The sequence below is a fragment of the Dipodomys ordii genome, unplaced genomic scaffold, assembly GCF_000151885.1.
Source record: "Dipodomys ordii isolate 6190 unplaced genomic scaffold, Dord_2.0 Scaffold35, whole genome shotgun sequence".
In the NCBI taxonomy this organism is placed as follows: domain Eukaryota; kingdom Metazoa; phylum Chordata; class Mammalia; order Rodentia; family Heteromyidae; genus Dipodomys; species Dipodomys ordii.
In genome coordinates, this window is record NW_012267251.1 from 8278582 (window position 1) to 8293911 (window position 15330).

At 48.4% G+C, this 15330-nt stretch overlaps 1 protein-coding gene across 2 annotated transcripts in view; it reads left to right on the plus strand.

Moving 5' to 3' along the window:
• Positions 1–15330, plus strand: part of Lgr6 (leucine-rich repeat containing G protein-coupled receptor 6) — a 116037-nt gene that overhangs the window by 72985 nt on the left and 27722 nt on the right. Inside the window, exon 6 of one of the 2 annotated variants that reach the window (XM_013017385.1) lies at positions 1887–1958. The exons of the other annotated variant lie outside the window; for it this stretch is intronic. Coding sequence (XP_012872839.1) covers positions 1887–1958 — 72 coding nt within the window. The remainder of the gene's footprint in view (positions 1–1886; positions 1959–15330) is intronic. 2 annotated transcript variants of the gene reach the window in all.

Here is a 15330-nt window from a genome sequence, read left to right on the forward strand (position 1 = left end):
TCCCTCCCTCCCTTCCTTCCTTCCTTCCTTCCTTCCTTCCTTCCTTCCTTCCTTCCTTCCTTCTTCCTTTTTATGGTAGGTCATGGGGCTTGAATTCAGGGCCTGGGAGCTGTCCCTGAGCTTTTCAGCTCAAGGCCAGTGCTCTACCACTTAAGCCATAGTGACACTTCTGGTTTTCTGGTGGTTAATTGGAGATAAGAGTCTCATGGACTTTCCTTCCCTGGCTGGCTTTGAACCGTGATCCTCAGATCTCAGCCTCCTGAGTAGCTAGGATTACAGGCATGAGCCACCGCACCCCGCTCTGATGCACGCTCCCCCCGCTCTGTCAATGTCTCTTCTCCTTCCTTCCTTCTCTCCTTTTCTCCCTTCCTCCTTCCCTCCCCCTCTCTTCTTCCTCTCCTTTTCCCCTCTCCCCTTCCCCCCTCTTTCTTTCATGCTGGAGATTGAACCAAGGCCTTAAGTGCACTAGGCAAGCACTCAACACTTGAGCCATTCCCCCAGGCTTTAAAGGACCTATTTAATTTTCAGCACAACATTTTGGAGTCAGGATATTATCTCAATTTTATTTGTTACACAATGTTGGGGGGGGCAGTGAACTAAGGACCTGACACTTGCTAGGAAAGTATTCTACTGCTTAAGCCATGCCCCCAGTCCAAAGAAACCTTTATTTTACTTTTCCATTTATGTGCTCCTTTTAGAAGCCAGAAATAGGGAGGGGGGAAATCTTCTGTTATGATTTAAGGGTATGGGGCTGGGTGTGGCACACAGCTATCCTCCCAGCTGAGAAGAAGGCAGAATCAGGAAGATCATGGCCCAAAGCCTAGCACCTGGCACAAGTGTGAGACTCTGTCTAAAAAACAAACTAAGGCAAACATGGTTGGGTAGAGAGGGCATGAGGCCCTGGGTTCAAATATGTGTTTGGAGGATTTAATTCTCAGATTTTGTCTTCTTGTCAGTTCATTTTCTGGGCAAAGGGGGATGATAAAGACCTCCAAAATATTTTCTTGGCTGCTGAATTTTGCAGCGTTCTTACATTAGGATCTTCCTTTTCCCTGACTTTGTTGCTCCTTACAATGTTCAGAGTAGGCTGAGTCTTGTTTCTATTAGTTTTTGTCCAATAGCAATTGGCAGAAGAAAATTCTGTCATTTACTTTCGGTTAGTTATTATCTTGTAAATCTCTCCCAAACTGAGCTCCTTCTTTTCCCCAATCCACACCTGCTTTTGGCTAAGGCCCACACCTGCACAGACATGCCCTGCTCATTCTCACCTCTCCACCTCTGAGCATACGCTTCGCCCTGCCCGGAATGGCCTGTGCTCATGGGGCTCACCAATCTACTCAGGATTACCACCCCTCGCCAGCCTCCTCCGGTTCCTCCAGACTCACCATTCTCCCTGTGCTCTCTCCGTGTGTCCACAGCTCTCTCCAGTTGTAACAGAAGGCTTAGCCTTAATTATATGTTGTCTGCAGCGGTTTGCTCTTGGCTCCTCTAGGAACGTCTGGCCACTGAGTCAGGCTGGCTGGGTCCTAGGAAGAGAGCCATAGACGACGCCTCAGATGTGAACCCCTCTGACATCAGGCCTCCCCCACTCCCCAAGTGTTTAGCAGAGGCTTGCTTTAGTCTTGGCCTGGGGCTCTCCTTGCCCTCCTTCCTTCAATAGGAAACCCAGAATGATGTATGTAGCTGCGGTCAGAAAGGCCTCGGAGGTTGTGGCTTCCGAACTCAGTGTTGGCCAATCTGTTTGTCCCTGGAGACAAAGGGTTTGACCACTGAGGTCACTCTGTCCATGCGTCTGCCTCTACTTTGCTCCCCCTGTGACCGTGTGCTTCTCTGGCCCACCACAGCGCCGTGACACTCACTCTGACGTGTCTCTCCTTCCCACACAGGCATCTGCACAACAACCGCATCCAGCGTGTGGGGACCCACAGCTTCGAGGGGCTGCACAGTCTGGAGACGCTGTGAGTGACGGAGGCCTGTTGGAGCCCTGTCCTGCCTGGCCATGGGACCTGCAGTCCTGGAGTGAAGGGTGTGGGCGCAGAAAGGAGCAGCAGGGCTGGGGTGCCATGGTCTGGCTCTAGTCTTATCACCCATGTGGTCCTCCTGCACTTTCTCTGGATTGCCACTCAGAATGAATTCTGAGTGGGCAGAAGGTATCCCGTGGGAGTTCACAATGAGCCAGGAAGGAGGAACCTAAAATCCCTGCCAACAGAGACCACCAAAACTGGAGAGAAACCAGCAGTGCAAGGAGAAGCTTGTTAGGAGTTAGGACGTGAAGCCTGGGACCTGCAAGGCTCAGGGCCAGGCCCGGGACTGGCTGGATAGCAGTTTTGATGTCTGTTTAAGGGTGCTGCTGACAGGGGGGTGGCGGGAGGGGGGGAGGAATAACACGGAGAAAAGCCGGGGACTGTTTGCCAACTGATCTAACAAGCTAAGTGATTAATGGGGAGATGGCCCATTCAGAGCTCCATCCAGACTGACTATAAAAAGCACCCAAGCTGTTGACTCTTAACAAGCCATATTATTCACACATCATCATCCTGGAATTCAGTTAAGGTCAGAACGCACTCGGGCCCTCCCATCACTTCCTCTGGAGCCCTGCCAGCCCTCTAAAGTAGGCTGAGTGGGCCCCAACTGAGCAAACACGGCCAGGCCCTGTAAGTGTGGCCAGCCATGCCAGCTGAGGTCCTGCAGCTCCCATGGTACGGGCCGGGAGGGGCACTGGGGAGAGAAGGACTCCCAGGTCACCAAGTATGAACCACTGAAAGGTAGGAAAAGGCTCACAGCATCCAGAGTTGATCATGGTTCCTCCTTTCTTGTCCTAACCGGCTCCCCATTTTCTACACACAAACAACAAACATCTGAGGTGAAGGATTTCCAAGCAGTGTAAGCAGCGGAGGGGACTATGCTGGGGCATGGGCTATAACCGGGAAGCTGCTTGTTAGGAATAACCATTTGGCAAAGTCTATCCCAAGAGGCCTCTACTGTCAGCATTTTAGTGTGTGGGGAAAGGGAAAAGGAAGCACAGACCTAAGCATCAAGACTGTGTGTGTGTGTGTGTGTGTGTGTGTGTGTGTGTGTGCATGTGCGTGTGTGTGTGTGTGTGTGTGTGTGTGCGCATGTGTGCACGCATGCATGCAAGTATGTGTGTATAACAGTCCTGGGGCTTGAACTCCGGGCCTGAGCACTGTCCCTTAGCTTTTTAATCCTCTTTCCTGTGGTGTGAGTCCCAGGAGCATGGCTATACTTGGGCTCAGCCCGTTGTGGGAGAAATGGCAAAGCCATGCCCAGCAATCCCAGTGTCCAGCCACTGAGTGCTGGGGAGTGAGGTTCAGGGCGACAGGCTAGGTGTGTCCTGGTCTGATGTGAGAAACATTGGAGCCTCTTCCTGCCACTGTGTATGACTTGAGCTATGTGCTCCTCCTCCCTGGCTGTCACAGACAGGTGGACAGTTGGAGCTGGACAGTGTAGCTCATTAAATCACTACAGAGATGGACACATTAAGTCACTACCAGTGGTCTAGTGACAGACAGTGCCAATTCGGACAGCGTAATGAGACAACGCTGGGATAGTACCTTGCGATCATCTCTCATCTGGTCAAGTGTGAATTGTAACAGGGGATTTTTGAAGGCTCTTAAATGTGAGAGGTGGATCATTTCCTGGGAGAATCCCGGGCTCCATAGCCCATTCTTTGCCTCCCCAAAGCCCACTCACCACCTCCATAATCTCAGAGCTCTTGAGACAGTGCTTGAAGTTGTCATTCAACAGCAGGGCAGGAGGGGTCCTGCCCCCATGGCCCTGGAATGTGGGGGCTGTTTGTTTTGCTGGGAAATCAGGTGAGGAGGGGGCACATATATTAGGTGTGGGCTGGCACCTCAAAAAAGCCAAGCAGCTGTTTCTTCACTTTCGGGGCATGCTGCCTAATTCTTTCTCAATTAGCCACTGGATTGCTGTGCAGGGCATTTGGCTCAGCTGGTTGCTGGCTGCGTTTCAGAGCAGTCCTGCCGCTCAGGGCCCACTGGCCCTTTCATCTAGCTACAGGAGTGTTTGGCCCCATTACACAAAGCCCAGGGCTGCACCCACTTTGTAGATGGATAAGCCAAGACCAAGAGACGAGGGAAAGCGCTCCCAGACAACCTACAGTCCAATGTCAGCAGGTTGTGGGACTTCCTAGACACCTCATGCTACACATTGCCCCTGATGATACTGACCTTACAGGGCTGATTGTGTGGATGAAACAGGACAATGGGGTGAGGCGAGGAGCCTGCCCTATGCTCCTTTCTCCTTCTCAATCCCTGCCCTAAGGACTGCCATCTCAGCAACATGGTCCTCTCCACCCTCCAGTGGTACGCCAACTTTTGATCTCCCATGAAAAAGGGGGAAAGTGTGTTCTTTATCCTCTGTTCCCCAGAGTATTTGTTGGGGAGCCTATGGGGGAAGCCAGATTGCAAAGGGGGCTGAGGGTGGGAGGGAGGAGTGGCTAGGAGAATGAAAGGAAAAAAGAAATGATAGTCGAGCCTTTTAATTGCTGCATAATTGGCACGCTCGGCGGCCTCAGTTATTACTCGGGAGCTTTCATGTGAGCTTCTCACTGGAAGGGTATTTCTCCCTCGGGCCCCGTAAATCTCTGCCACTTAGACCTCTCTCATCTCTGGCAGCACAGGGAAGATCAAACCCCCACAGCCCAGGCTGTGGTTTGGCTCGGGCTAGGGTTTGGCTCATCTGCAGACTCCTCTTTGGAGGGAGAGCAGCCCCCAGCCTTACCACCTGGAAGGAGGGGCCAGGTGCGGGCATGCACACGCATGGCCACACAGGATCCCCAAAGTAGGCACATGTGGTGCACACAGCACGTGGCCCACGCCTCCCACCATCCTTACTCTGCATACAGCCCCCCACCCCCCAGTCCACATCAGCACAATAACAGAAGTGTCCCCGAAATGCACCTGCCTGGCCCAGCTTCTCTGCGGCCCTCTACTCTGGAAGCCAGGAGGCCCAGTTCCAATCCTAGCCTCTGTATCAGCTGGAGCATGTGACTTTACTTCTGGAAACCTTACCTGCTTTACCTGTGCGATCGGCTATCTCAGAGGAAAGGGGGAGATGAGAAAGTGGTCCACCATGCCTTTCCATTCTGAAGAAGTCAGGCAAATCCCAGTGCTTTCCATAGAGTCTGAAGCAGGGTACTACCATACTCTCTCCTGTCCTGCAGATCAACATGCAGGCTCCGCACAGTCCTGGAGAAGAAATCTTGCCGTGCTCCCAGGAAGCCTGACCTTTGGGATGTTTCTTCCTCATATAGTCATCGCTATTGTAGATTTTGCCAGGGAGGCTCAGCCAAACACAGACGGGACATGCTCTGTCCTGCAATCCCAACTCCTTTCCACTCCCACCATGGGGATGACCCACCGCCAGCTGTTGGAAAACTGAATCGGAGATGGTCTAGCCTTCAGCCTGGGCAGTAGCATTTTCTTCACTTTCCAGATCAGACCAAATCTCCAGACTGGGGTTAGTGGCCCAAGTTTGCATAGTTTGGAAGTAAAGAGAAACCACTGGAATCTCATAGTATGCTGCTCTGGTTGGCATTAGCACTGTCAGGGACAGATGGGTTGTAGAGATCTCGGTTGAGGAAAGAAATCACAGTGTAGAAGAGTTCTGGCAAGGGTCCTGAAAGCCGGCACCAGGTCCTCCTAGGTCAGACCTTGGAATTGCAAACGTGGAGACTCGGGTGGCTGTCCTACCCTGACAGCGGGCGGTCCTCAAATTCCCAGTTACGCAGCATAACAACAACGAAAAGTTAAGGCTCTAGAAACCATTGCCTCCCAACGGGCCCACTTCACTCCCTACATCTGGGATTTTGATGTCTACATCTAAGTAACTCAGGGGAGGGGTAGGCAGGATGCCTCTGGGGCAACAGCTTCTTTCCTTGGGCCTGGGCAATGATCTCTGGGCTTTGTTAGAACCTCATTAAACAAATCAGGCCCAACTAGAGACCTTGCTGGCTGAACGTTTCACTTTGGAGGAGAGTCTGGGCCATAGTGAGAACAGAAACACCCTGGCCGTCATTTCTTGTCTAAGTCAGAAATACGAATTCATGCATTCCATGTCCAACCTCCTCTAGTGACAGATGGCCAGTGGTCTGGTTTTTGCAGAGCTTGCAGAGTTTGTCCTTGTAACCATGAATAACAACAGTTTTCACTCTCCCATGGCATGCACAACCCTGGAAATCTCTGGCTACCTCTCACTGTGTGCCTGACAGTCAGCGTTAGGACTAGAACAGAGTTCTAGCAGATTTCCACTGAGTTTCTTCCAGAGCTCAGGGCATCTTCTGGAAGATTAAGGATTGGGCCTTGAATCTGAAAAACTGGGTTCAAAAATCTGACTCGGCCACCAGTGCATGACATGCCCAAGTCACTGGAGCTCTTAAAAGCTTGAGGTGGCCCAGTGCCAGTGGCTCACACCTGTAATTCTAGCTACTCAGGAGGCCGAGATCTGAGGATCACAGTTCAAAGCCAGCCCAGGCAGGAAAGTTCTTGAGACTCTTATCTCTAATTAATCACCAGAAAACCAAATTGGTGCTGTGGCTCAGAGTGGTAGAGTGCTAGATGTAAACAAAGAAGCTCAGGGACAGTGCCCAGGCCTTGAGGTCAAGCCCCACAACTGACCAAAAAGAAAAAAAAAAGCATGAGGTGTCACAAATAGATGATGAGGCTGATAATGTACAATTCAGTGTCTCAAAGATCACATTAAGTGAGGTAGAATGAGGCAGCTTCGCTCGGGGCCTGGGGTACTATGGGTGCTTGATTCATTTGACTTTGTCTTTCTTGCCTACTCCTGTAACGTTGCATGGACTGTGTGTGAAGGTGGCAGAGGTGGCGCATTCCCCAGAGGTGTCACCTTACTGTGGTCCATGCTGTGACTCATCCCTATAGGATGGATAGGAATTCCCAGGCCATCTGGGATGGCTACAGTATTTGTTTCCTGTGGCTGCCATGACAAACTACCACAAACTTGGTGGCTTAAGAAAACAGCAATTTATTCTCCCACAGTTCTAGAGGCCAGAAGTTCAAAATCAAGGCGTTGGCAGGGTTGATTCCTTCTGCGAGATCTGAGGTAGAATCGATTCCCTGCCTATCCCCTGGTTTCTAGTGGCAATCGGGATGATCGTTGGCTTGGAGACCCACCTCTCCTGCCTTGCTGTTTCCGTCTTCACAGTGGCCTTTGGTCTGTTCCTCTTATAAACATCCAGGGAGTCTTCACTAAATTCCTTCTGCACAACTGCTTTGTCTGAGTAAGGTCATCTTCACAGACAACAAGGGTTAGGACCTGGGCATGTATCTTGGGGTCCAACAGGCTCTGTAGGAGGAGAGGCTGTTGATGAAAATGAATGACGATGCAGAGTTCCAGATGAATCGTTCTTAGCCCGTCTTCACAATCATGTTGACTAGTTCATGTGCTAGTCATTCCCACCCTGCCCAGAAAGAGAATGATTTTCCTCTAAGGCTGCATCCTCTCACATCTTACCTCTTACCTGCAGCTACTTATTGAGGAAGACAAGGTAGGAATGGTGGATCCTTATCTGACAGCTGAGGAAACCAGGGCAGGGAGCAGGAGACTTGTCCAGGGTCATTCAGCTCATTAAAAGGCAACAAGAGGTTGGAGTTTCTGTGCTTTTGGCCCATTTTCAGCCCTAAGACCACACTGCCTCTTGAGATAGAGTATGGAGGAACTCCTTCCTCTCCAGTTCTTAATCATTTTACATTTGTGGGTTTATTAGCTGCAAATTTGTGGGCTTTTGTGGCTTATAGAGGAATTTATTGTTCCATATAAAATTCCCTCCCCCCCACCAGCTTTCCCCGCAGAACCACTAATGACATAAGAGGCAGAAAATTGAGCTGCCCAATGAGTTTGTCTTGCATTCTGTGACCATGACAAGTTATTAATAGTCCTTCCCAGCACAAAATTCCCTTTCCCACTGTCCTGGACGTGGGGGTAGCCAAGGTCGCTGCTCCTGTCAGGGCTGCTCCTTGCTCCCTGCTGGCTATGGGGCCTTAACTGCTCTGAACTCTCACCTCCTCCTCTTGGACCCCTAGGAATCCCAGCCAGCTGGTCTGGAATGGAGAGGAAAGAGAGGTTAAAGGGGGTGGAGGAGCTCTGGCCACTGATCTTTAGCAGATGCCACAAAGAGGAAACTTAGAAGTTCAAGTCTAGTCCTTGCATATCTTCAGGAAGGAGCTGGAAAGAATCAGGGATTGCCCCTCCATTTGCTTCTGCTGCCTTAGACCCATTCATTCCATAAATGCTTGTAGAATGTGTCAGATCACCATTATAGGCACTGGGGACACTTGTATGAACAACACAAGTATAGCTTCTGCTACCACAGAGACTAAAGGATTCTAGATCCTGAGTTCCTTCAAGGTATCACTAATGTCCCATTCCCAGCACTCCCGTCCTCACAGCCTTGAGCTCTGAACATCGGTGAGCCCCAGGGATCATCTTTTATTTCCACTCTTTCCACTCTTACCATCAATGATTCCTGTCTGCTATTGTAGCTTTCAACATCATAAATTTGCTAGTGACTCCTGGATAGAGCTTCCCACTGGACTTCAGACTTAAATATGTGCCAGCCAGTCTTCTATGACTGGGAGCTGCCACAGATGGCTCATGCTCTAACTTAGGGAAATGTCCTGGACATGGGCCACACTCATACCTAGGGTCCCTCATCCTTGTTGCTTCCACAGTCTGCCGTGGTCCAGAGTACCTCAAAGCTCAGATTGTTCACCGCTGGGATCTGATCCATCTAGAGAATTAGGTCCTGTTCTGGGAATCGCTTTCTTTTCTCTTCTCTTCTCTTCTCTTCTTTCTTTCTTTCTTTCTTTCTTTCTTTCTTTCTTTCTTTCTTTCTTCTTCCTTCCTTCCTTTCTTTCCTTCTTTCTCTCTCCTTTCCTTTCCTTTCCCCCCTTTCTTTTTCTTTCTTTGTGCTGGTACTGTGGCAAGAATTCAGGGCTTGGTCTGTCCCTTGTATTTACTTATTTATTTCTTTTGCTCAAGGCTACTTAGTGTTCTACTACTTGAGCCACAGATCCACTCCTCACTTCTTGGTGGCTCATTGGGAGATAAGAGACTGACAAACTTTCCTGAACAGTGATCCTCAGTTCTCAACCTCCTGAATAGTTAGGATTATAGGTGTGAGCCACCCACGCCCAGCTGGGTATCCTGTCTTTGACAAGAACTTTCCTGGGGAGAAGATTGGCAAGATTAAAGCATAAAATGTGATCCAAACTACTGGAAAGAAGCTTGGGTGGAATGTGAGGATAGCCTGTGGAGGACAGGGACACGTGGTCTGGACGTCCAGCAGCCGGGAGAGGCCCACCGGAGGAGGTGAAGGGGGCGCTGTAGCTCAGGGTGCAGATGTGAAGCACAGTCTACACAGCAGCCCCCAGTGGTCAATGCACACAGCCAGCACAGTGAGTGGCCTGCTAGATCTGTGTAGAGAGAGACTGTACCCGTAGCTGCAGGAATCTCAGTGTATCCAGGTGCTTCATTAGAACAATAAGGTATGTCAGTATCAGAAACCAGCAACTGTGATTAAAAAGAACACTGTATCGGGCCTCTCTTGCTGTGGGTATATCTGAATATTCTTTCTGGCAGGGAAGAGAGTGTAGGTGGAGAGATGAGGGTGTGGCTGTGTCTCTCAATAGAAACTGATGACAATTTTACTAATTGCTATATTTATTAATGGGTGGCCTTTTATGTAGGTTGTTTAGAAGGTTAAACAATGCTATTAGTCATAAGTGTTAGTTCCTGGCTTTCCAAGTCGTGGGCCTCAAGCACGCGGACTCAGATTCAAGACAGGCACATTCTACCTGCTGTGTGGGAAGGGCAATTAAGACCTGTATTCACTGGGCTTGCTCCTGCCTTTGTTCCAGGCCTCTGGGAGATAAAAGTACTCCACTTACAATCGAGCAGAAATTTCTATGCTTTGTGTTTCCACTGTGAAGCTGGGCTCGCCCACATCCCATACCTTGTGGGTCCTTTATCTGGGATCTGGCAATAAACATAAATATTAGCCTGAAGAATAAAAATGTAAGTGGAAACCCAATTAATGATATTCATCTTTCTTAATTGCTGCAAAAAAGTAGATAGGCCAACTTGCAAGCCAGCTGTTATAGAGTATAATGAATGAAGTGTTTGTTCCAGTGTGCCATGTCTACTGAAAGGTAAAGGAGAAAGGCACTGCCATTATTCCTCTGTGTGTCATCTCTGGGCCGGGTGAGTGGAGTGGCCTTCCACAAGAACATGAGATGTTGGGGCTGGGAAGGTGGCTCAGTGGTAGAACACTTGCCTTGTATGCCTGAGGCCCTGGGTTCGATTCCTCAGCACCACATAAGCAAAAAGAAAAAACCCGGAAGTGGCGCTGTGTCTCAAGTGGTAGAGTGCTAGCCTTGAGCTGAAGAGCTGAGGGACAGCGCCCAGGCCCAGAGTTCAGGCCCCACAACCGGACCCAAAAAAAAAAAAAAAAGAACATGAGATGTTCAAGGTGATCTTGTGAGTACACAAAAGATCAACAATTTTTATTTTAGGCTTTGATCCCAGGGTCTCATGCTTGCTCACCTTGCTAGCTCCTAGCTGGTGCTCTACTAGTTGAGCCATACTTGTAGCCCTGCTTTTTGTTGGTTATTGTGTGCGCGTGCGCATGCGCTTGCACATGCACGCACATGCATGCCAGTTCTGGGGCCTTGCACTCTTTCTTAGCTTTTGCTAGAGATAAGAATTCCTCAGATATGTATGTCCAACCTGGTTTCACTTTGATCTTCAAATCTCAGTCTCTCTCTTTTTTTTGGTGTTGGTCCTAGGGCTTGAACTCAGAGCCTGGGAGATGTCCCTGAGCTTTTCTGCTCAAGGCTGGTGCTCTACCACTAGAGCCACAGCTCCACTTCCAATTTTTTTAGTAATTAATTGGAGATAAAGAGTTCCACGAGCTTCTTGCCTGGACTTGTTTTGAGCCACAATCCTCAGATCTCAGCCACGTAAAGAGCTAGGATGGCAGATGAGAGCCATCAGTGTCTGGCTGTTCATGTTTTGAGGTAAGGTTTCACTTTTGGGGACGTACACCTGAGCCGTGGCCCACCTCCTTTAGGCTTCCCGTCGTTGCTGGGGCTAAAGCTGCATGGGTTCCAGATTCCCTCTGTGGAATCTTCAGACTTTTCTGCTTGGAACTTTTCTGGCTGGCCACGATTTTTCCAGTCTTAGCCTTCTGAGTAGCTAAGATTGTAAGTATGAGCCACTGGCACTTGATAAGACCAACCGCTTTCTACTCTAACACAGCACAGAAATGGATTCTAGGTCATAATCATCTGTTTTTGACATATCTACAAGTACTTAAACTCCCCCAGAACCTTCCTCCTCCCCTTATCCTCTTTCCTATTCTCTATCAGCCCTGCCATTTGTACCCTTGCCAGGATCTAACTCTAGCTAGTAGGAAAAGTGTAAGTCAAGAGGCCTGAGTTCGACTTGCTGTGATGAACCAGCGGTCTCCAAATCCCAATTTCATCATCAGTAAAAGAAGAAGAGACTAGACAAGATGGCTGTGAAATCCTGCCAGCTCTATCTACTAACCCATGACCAGGACCCCAGAACTCTTGGGAGCTGGCTGGCCATTTTTGCATAGCCAGCTGGGATGGAGAGGACTAGGGATGGGGGACCATCAGCAGCCCAAGGCCTGGGCTGCCTTCTCAGCTGCTTTGGCTGGTCCCATGGGTTTGCCATCAGGTTGATTGGATTTGGCTGGAAAGTACTAAGCAGATGAAGGGGTGGATTAGCCACAGACAGCTGCAGCTTCCAGACTGAGCTCTGGTGAGAGTTGAGAATGGCTTCTCTTTAACCCTTGCCTTTCCTCGTCTGCTTCTAGCTCTCAGGAGCAACACAGAATAATGAATTCTTCATGGGATTCTGGCGGCTTCCGGTTGGAGGATTATTAAATAGACTATAAAGCCATGGATGAGTTTTCCAGCTGGCTAAAGTTTAGGGCATCATTCTGCAACAGAACAATCACACCACCTTGATGTTAAGGAAAATCTTCCCTGTGGTGGCCACGAGTCTACATGTTAGAGCTGAATTCCAAAGGGCCAAGTCACTGCCCCAAAGAAGACAGTTCAAAGGCTGAAGCTTTCCTCTCTTATCTTGAGTCCTTGTCCAATGGACTTAAATAATCATCTTCCTCCTCCTCCTTCCTCCTCCTCCTCCTCCTACCTCCTCCTCCTCCTCCTGCTCCTTCCCCCTCTCCCTCTCCCTCTCCTTCTCCCTCTCCCTCTCACACTCCTTCTCCTTCTCCTTTTCCTTGTGTGCCAATACTGGAGCATGAACTCAATATCTTTTAGCTTTTTTGCTCAAGGATGACACTCTACCACTTGCACCACAGCTCTCCTTCCAGATCATCTTCATCATTGAATATTCATGTAAGTGGCCCTGCAACTGGGTTGCAGGAGATTGAAAAGCGAAGCCATACATTCCCTCATCTCACCCAGCTGCCTCTCATGAAGGAGACAAAAAGCGTAGATATCCCCACTGCAGACCTGGACTTCCTGACGTTCCGTTATGGAACTGTGGCCAAGTAGTTGCCTCTCTCCATGGCTCACCTGAAAGAAAAAAAAAAGAGGTAACAAGCCAGGTACCAGTGGGCTCATAATTGTAATTTTAGATAGTCAGGAAACTGAGATCTGAAGATCAAAGCTGGAAGCTAGCCAGAGCAGGAAAGTCCTTGAGACTCTTATCTCCAATTAGCTAGCAAAAAAGCTGAAAGTGGATGTTTGGCTCAAGTGGTAGAGCACTACCCTTGAGTGGAAAAGCTAAGAGACAATGTCCACTCCCTGAATTCAAGCCCCAACACTGACACACAAATTGGTGAGGGGTCAGGTAATAATAATGCATGTCTGGATGAGTTGGCATAGTAGGAAGTCAGTGAATTAATGTGTGTAAATCACTGTTACATAGCAGTTACTGTTACTACCATCACAAGCATCAGGACCATCTGTCTATGGCTATGTGAGCGAAGGATGAAAACTGCTGAGAGAGGGAGCAATTTCTTCTAACTGCAGGGGTGAGGTTGGATTCATGGAGAAAGGTATATTTGAGGCCAACTTCAAAGGATGACTAGAATTTCAACAGCTGAGGATGTGGGGAAAGGTCATTCCAGGCTGGAATATTTAGAAGGCCTGGTCCTTGTAAATATACACAAGTAAGGAAATGTATGCTGGTTGAAATGTGGGTGATATTCACAGATTGGTTAAGGGCGTTGGAGCCCATTAAGGACTTTCAACTTTGTTCTGGAGGCCTTTTTCAGATTCAGTGTAGGAGTGTGACAGAGTGAGCTTTGTATTTTAGAGAGATGATTCTGGTGGATGTGTAATAGACTCTTAACAAACAGGATTCAAATCCTGACTGCAACACTGGATTTGTTAAGGTAAGCTAATAGACAGAAGCAAATGTGTGTCATTGCTCAAACACAATAGATGTTTATTTCTGGGTTATGGAACAGAACAAGGAGAGCAGACATCCTTGAGAGTGGTCTTTCTCCACATGATGATGCAGGGGCCTGATATCCTGGATCTTGCCATTTCTGGAACTTATTGTTTTTGGCATCTTGTTGGTGGAATGGTAGATAGATATATAGATGAGATAGATAGATAGATAGATAGATAGATAGATAGATAGATAGATAGATAGGAAGGATTTGGGCAGATTCTTTGCTGTGACCATTGGTCACTTGTTTCTTATTGAGCAACTAGCCTACTGTGTTTTACTATAAAATGGATATAATAACAGAATCTACTTGTTATGGCTGTTGGAGGATTATAGAGATCATTCAGCCACAGTACTTAGTGGCTGGCACAGTGCTCTACTAATGTTATTCCATGTACGGCCTGTAGGCGGCGCCTGACAGGTGAGCATACAGCATTGGGGTTGGGGGAGCCTCCCACCTCAACGCTGAATGTTGTCCTATGTTCCCATCACACTATACCACTTTCTCTTCTCCTACACAATGCCAAGATTGCTCACTTCCTCTAAATGATGTTTTTTCTGCTTGCTACAGAATCCTTTTCCTACTGAAATCCAGCCTTTGCCATCAAGTCATGTGATTCCAAGGGCCTAAAGGCAAGTCTGCCAAGGTTGTATAACCATAACTCGCGTCATGATGCTGTGTACATTCATTAAGATCTACAACATTCTGCTGAGGTTCTCATCATGTCTTGCATATTTTGTGTATGGGTGTGCATGTTTGTGTCTGTGAGTACTGAACTCAGGGCCTGGACTCTATCTTTTAGCCTTTTTATTCAAGACTGGCTCTCTGCTACTTTGGGCCACAGCTCTACTTCTGCCTTTTTAATGGTTAATTGGAGATAAAAGAGTTGCAGACTTTCCTGCCCAGGCTGGTTATCGAACTGGGATCCTTGGATCTCAGCATTCTGAGTAACTAGCTTGCTTATTTGTCTAGACAGAATAACTTATACCTATCTTGCTACCTTCCAGTTTACCCAGTAGCATTCTTCATGTATTTTGAGACATTTGGCAATGAATGTCTGTAGCCTGTATTGAATTCATCATGGGCAGAGAAAGCTACAAGGACACATTCTCTAGACAATTAAATTACATGGCACTATAGGAAGCAAGGCTTTGGCAATTACCCAGGTCATTGAATCTATGGTAATATCCAAGTGGGAAAATTCAGGTCTCCTCATTGGTGGGATGTTTGAAGAATTCATTTTGACATTTGTACAATTTTTCTTCTCCCACATTTCTCTGCAAAAATAGCCTTCTAGTTCACATGCCCTTTGCCATGTGTCTTTCGCCACTGCCTGTTCATTCCTGGCAAAGTTCCTGACCAGAAACTTCTGAGGACTGGAACTACTCAATTAAGCTGCCTGCACATGGGTCCAATGAACTGTATAGGGATCAGTGGTAGCAAAGTCACACGGGACCAATGCCATGTTCTCCAGGGCTCTGGGCAACCCTAGAAGTGTCACTCAAGATTGTCCCATGTGATTTTGACACCAACCTCAGAATCTCAAGTGTACCTCTAGATGGATGGACGAAGGTGGCTCACACCTGTAATCTTAGCTACTTGGGAGACTGAGATCTGAGAATCAGAGTTCGAAGCGAGCCTGGGAAGAAAAGTTGTGAGACTTTTTTTTGGGGGGGTCCGGTCTTGGGGCCTGTACTCTGAGCCTGGGCGCTGTCCCTCAGCTCTTCAGCTCAAGACTAGCACTCTACCACTTGAGCCACAGCGCCACTTCTGGCTTTTTTCTTTTTGCTTATGTGGTGCTGAGGAATCAAACCCAG